Raw genomic sequence first — 5,586 nt, 5'->3', positions numbered from 1 at the left:
AAAATGAATTTCATAAGATAATTCATCATATAACCATCTTCAATATAATACAAAATTCATTACACATGGTAATAAAACAAAAATTAAACTTAACAATATCAAATCTTAATCTTGGTAGTATTCTTTAATAGTCTAAACTTTTCAAGTCATAATTGTGGAACTAAATCATAAGAAACTCAATTAATGTTCATTGGGTAGTTGTTGAACAATGTTTTTGAATCATTTTTTTTTCTTTTTTTATTGATTCATGAAATTTGGGCACTTTCAAATAGACATAGAAAATTTTTTGAGAAATTTCTTTTAATAAAATGGAGTTCAATTTCCTCTTCAAAGTTTATTGGGAAAGTGGTGAATTTGTGGGATCCGTTTCTTATTAGGTTAGGCAAGAATTATTCCAAATAGAATAATTCTTTATTATTATGTCTTTAATTATTGTTATTATCTTAAAAAGAAAATAAGGATACTACACACCTTCTTGGCTTTAAAGGTGGATATCGGTGCTTGATAAAATTTAGTAAAAATAGATAAATATAAATAATTATTATATTTAATTAGAGGTGATAAAAAAATATTAGTATATTATTTTAGTTAAATACCCTTAGGTTTAATTATTCTAAAATATTTTTTATATTATTTATTATATTAATTGAAAATGAGATTATTTTTACTCTAAAAAAATTAATAAATAAGAATATACTTATAATAAAATCAAAATCATCTTGGTAATCTTTTTATACCTGAGATGAAGGTGCTAATTAGATTACCTCTTATATTACTTATTACATCACCATTGATAATAAAAAATTATCGAAATATTTTATTACTTATAAATCAGACAAAATAATGTAAATAATAAAATATAAATTACCACAGTAATCTTTATAAACCTTTAACCAAATGCCTTCTTAAGGTCTTGACTACATTATAGCATAGATTAGATTTCTTATAGGGGGCATTTGGTTAAAAGAGATTAAAAATTACTCTGATAATCTTTTTTTTATTACTTACATTACTTTGTTTGGTTTATAAATAATAAAAGATTTCAGTAATCTTCTATTACCAATAATGATGTGGTAAGTAATATAAGAAGTAATTTGATTATCACTTTCACCTTAGGTATTAAAACGATAACCAAGGTAATCTTGATTTTATTATAACTATATCCTTATTATTAATTTTTTTAAGATAAAATTAATTTTTTTCAATTAATATAACAAATAACATAAAAAATATTTTAGAATAATTACACTTAAATGCATTTAAGTAGAATAATAACTAATATTTTTTTATTATATTTAATCAAACACAATAATTATTTATATATACCAATTTTTATCTAATTTTAACAAATATAGTAATCACTTATACCTATTAATTCTCAAAGTAATCTATCTTTAAGATAATCTTTTAATTTTAATAATAAAATATTTTTCAAACTAAACGCTCCAAGTAAAGTACCAAGCCCTTCTTGTCTTTTTCATCGTCCGTCACCTAATTCTTCCAAGCAATTCAATGGTGCAATGGTAATATTTCACTTTGGTAAGAAAAAATTACTTGAATGAAACACATAATAAGAATAAGCTCAACCAAAATCATGAACAACCTTATCAACATTTAAGAAATAAAATGACACAACCTTGTCAAATTGATGTTATCTTAACAATAACCCAAAAAAAAAAAACTCTTTAAACATCATTTAATATCAAATAACCTCATAAATTTAATAAGATTTTTCCTAATTTTAAATTTAATTTGGTTTTTTTACATCATTTTTTCATATGAAACTTTATTTTAACAAGGGTTGACACAAGCTTATCAAATTGATGTTACTTTAATAATATCAAAAAGAAAAATCTTTAAACATTATTTAGTATCTAATAATCTCTTAAATTTAATAAGAAAATTTCCCTAATTTTAAATTTAATTTGGTTTTTTCATGTAACTTTATTTAGGAACTTATTCTATACATTTGTCTTGATAACCATATAAAATAAGACTAATATTATGTACACACAATTTAGAATAACCAATTAGACATTTATATAATATGTCATTATAAAATTAAATATTATTTTATCTTTAATTTAAAATTATTTAATCATATGATGACATATTATATGAATATTTAATTGAGTATTCAAAATTGGATTCACACAGTTTTATTGATAAATTGAATAAGTTTTTTTTTTAACCTAATTTGTTTTAGAAAACACTTTTCAAATTTTTTATTTTAAAGGTGGATGTCGGTGTTTAAACAGTGAAAGAAATTGTGCTTAGATTGCTGAATCAACAATGAATTGATGCTGATAAACTTAGAAAAGTATAGATTTGATTTCTTATAAAATTAAGCTGAATACAAAGCCTTTCTTGTCTTCCTCAGTGTCCATCACCTAATACTTCTTAGCAATTCAATGGCACAGAGGATTGACGAAGAGCTAGATGAAAATGAAATAATGAGGGAAGTTGAAGCTACTCATGCACCCGATGGCATTTCATTGGCTGTGAATCCTCTTCTTCGCATCATTCATAACATCTTTCAACCTTCCGCCCCTGGCTTTGGACTGGTATTCATCTTTTTATCTATTCTTTGGCTATTAATTATTTCACACCTGGGTTGTGACTTATAATTCATTTGTAACTGTATATTGTATGCAGGAAACACAATTGAATCTAGATGTGTTGGATAACAAGGATTCCCAATTCAACTGTCCTGGCATGTACAATCGTTGGTCTTCTGATATCTATAAAATTTCCCGCAAGTTTTCTGCCGGCGAAGATGAACATGCTACAACTTTGGACATATTGAACATCCTAAGAAGCTACGAGTGGGAAGCCAAAGCGGTACTAGTCTTGCTTGCATTTGCTTTTAATTACGGTGACTTTTTGGTGGTGGCACAGCCTTATCCTACCAACCCCCTTGTCAAATCGGTTCCGCTGATAAAGTCATTCCCAGAAACACAGGGGCCAGTTGACAAATTTAAACCAAAGTTTGATGCAGTTAGCAGCCTCATCAAGTCCACTCTAGATGTGGTCAAAACAATTTTTTATTTGACAGAGTTTGCATCTACGAACATCTTCAATTTCGATCTAGAAAGATTGAGTTCTGCCTTTTCCCAGATTCCCATCTCAGTTTACTGGACCATCCGAAGCATTTTGGCTTGCGCATCACAAATTTTGGGCCTCACTGGCATGGGTTATGAGTATGACAATCATTTCTAATTCCTTCTCACTTCGTATTGTCATTATTCGTTAATAATTTTTTGCTGTGGCAGTAAAATATCATCAACAGCAGAGGCAATGAAACTATCAAGCTTATCCCAGAAAGTCAGCAGCAAACTCAACCATCTTAAGGAGCCAATTCAACTCATAGGTGATCTTTCCCACCAAAAAGCATTTAAAAGAACTCCATGTAATTTATCTGATTAATTATGTGCTTAAATGGATTAATAATAATATTCTTGTGAAGAGGATGAGCAGAGATATCCCATTCCCTATGAAAGTCTTCAGAGGCTCATGGAAAAAGACCACACTGATAACGTGGAAATTCTGAGGGCATTGATTAATACCAAGGAAGATGAGCTGCCTCTCCTGAAGGGTTACACCGAAACAAGGGTTTGCTAAAATTTCTCTCTTTATTACGAACATCAACATATAAAAATACCGTAATAGCACTGAATCATAACAATAGCTTAAAAATAAGTTCCTTATGCATGACAAAAACAGGCTGGCTTCAATGGGTTGATGGGAAAGAATGTGCTGCTCCTCATTTCAGATATGGAGTTATCCATGGATGTGGTATCCGTCTTAGAGTTTATATATGATGAGTGTCAAACAATGACAGGGAGTCAGTTTGAAATGGTTTGGATCCCTATTGTTGATAGGTCAACCCCATGGACCCAAAGGAGGAAGGAGAAATTTGAGAAGTACCAGTTGAGCATGCCATGGTACTCGGTGTATCACCATTCAATGATCGAGCCAGCGTTCATAAAGTATATCAAAGAAATGTGGCACTTCAAGGGGAAGCCCATTATTGTGGTTCTTGACCATCAAGGGAAAGTTGTTAACCTTAATGCTTTCCACATGATCTTGATTTGGGCAGACAGAGCATTCCCTTTCACTGGGGCCCGAGAGGCATCCCTTTGGGAAAAAGAGACTTGGGGAATTGAGATTTTAGGATACGGTATTCCAGTTGTTTCTGATTGGGTAGGCATACTCATTAGAGCTAACTAGTTTTAGTAAATTACTTGTCGCTTTTTTTTTTGGCAAACATCGGCAACAAAGAACAATTGCATATGCTTCCTGCAATTTGTTTGTGCATGATAGAGCATAATTACATTATTTTCTTCAGTTTCAGTTATCTGAAGGAAAAAACATAGGCTTATTCGGCGGAAACAATATAGAGTGGATCAGGAGATTCACAGCCGCTGCACGGGCAGTCGCATCGGTAATTCCATTGGAGATCCTTTACGTGGGTCAGAGCAGCATTACAAAGCAAATTGGAAGAAACATCGACATTATTAGTGCGGAGAACCTTAGTCACACATTTCCAGACCTCACTCAGATTTGGATCTTCTGGTCACGGATAGAGGCCATGTTGAACTCTAGGAAGCAACAGCGGGGCATTATAGTGGAAAATGATCGTTTGATGAAGGAAGTCAATACTATGCTTAGGTTTGATAGAAGTAATGAAGGATGGGCTCTGTTTGGCAGGAGAGAATCAGCCCCGGTTATGGCCAAGGGCAAAACCATTTTGATGTGCTTTTCCAAGTTTGATATATGGAAAAAAGATACAGAGAAAATGGGTTTTATAGATGCACTCAGACAACATCTTGAGAAGCTCCAAAAACCAATATGACGGATCACATTGATGTTATCAGAGATAACAGTGCTACTTGATAGATTTTGTTGCTGATGTTGTAATGATGTAAATTTATTATTAAATGCGTGATATAACACACTTGCTTTCATTTTGTATGGGATTCATTAGAGTATATTTCCCCATGATTTTGTCTTGAATAATTTAATACATTCTGTTGCTTGAGTGGAAGGTTTAAGAACAATATCATGCTCGGCTAAATGAAACCCAGTTAAATAACAAGGCGTTGGTTGAAATAACTATAAGCACTCATGTCTAAATGCTTTCAACCGTTGCTCATATGGACTAGACTAGACGACCGTGGTACTCTGTTTATCACCCTTCAATGATCCACTCAGGTCTCATCATATAAATCTAAGAAGGGTGGCAGTTTAAGAAGAAGCCTATAATTTTAATAATTTTCTTTAATTTTTAATTATTTTTAATGGATTGTACTACCTGTAGGCTTTACTCCCAAGGTCCTCGGCATGGGCCATACAAAAAGTGGGGGCAATGGTCAAGCCATGTGTCTAATTGCATGCTCTGGTTATGGGGATCCCCTGCACTGCATCCATTTTTAATTGAGCCAGGAGGAATTAACTACAAAAAATTTTGCTTTTTGTAATAACAATTTTTGTCAAAATAAATCAAAATTTTGTTATAATACATATATTGTGAGAAAATATTTCATCACCGCTATTATCAAAATAAGTCGGTTTTTTGATTGTAAT

The 5,586-nt window shown here is 31.3% G+C and overlaps 1 protein-coding gene across 1 annotated transcript; it reads left to right on the top strand.

Annotated features, from left to right (window-relative positions):
* Positions 1–2,354: 2,354 nt before the first annotated feature.
* On the top strand, positions 2,355–4,972 carry LOC123219520 (protein SIEVE ELEMENT OCCLUSION B-like). The gene is made up of 6 exons (XM_044641514.1): positions 2,355–2,564; positions 2,656–3,200; positions 3,273–3,370; positions 3,467–3,612; positions 3,724–4,203; positions 4,349–4,972. Exons 1-6 carry the CDS (start codon positions 2,412–2,414, stop codon positions 4,853–4,855), a joined length of 1,929 nt encoding a protein of 642 aa, XP_044497449.1. The 5' UTR covers positions 2,355–2,411; the 3' UTR covers positions 4,856–4,972.
* Positions 4,973–5,586: the final 614 nt, after the last annotated feature.

This window comes from Mangifera indica, chromosome 6 (assembly GCF_011075055.1).
Source record: "Mangifera indica cultivar Alphonso chromosome 6, CATAS_Mindica_2.1, whole genome shotgun sequence".
In the NCBI taxonomy this organism is placed as follows: Eukaryota; Viridiplantae; Streptophyta; class Magnoliopsida; order Sapindales; family Anacardiaceae; genus Mangifera; species Mangifera indica.
The sequence above is the reverse complement of the archived record's forward strand: the minus strand, read 5'-3'. Positions and strand labels throughout refer to the sequence as shown.

Coding starts and splice junctions, on each gene's coding strand:
- LOC123219520 (XM_044641514.1), top strand. CDS start 2,412: ATGGCACAGAGGATTGACGAAGAGCTAGATGAAAATGAAATAATGAGG. Junction 2,565..2,655: donor CCGCCCCTGGCTTTGGACTG/GTATTCATCTTT, acceptor TATTGTATGCAG/GAAACACAATTGAATCTAGA. Junction 3,613..3,723: donor AGGGTTACACCGAAACAAGG/GTTTGCTAAAAT, acceptor TGACAAAAACAG/GCTGGCTTCAATGGGTTGAT.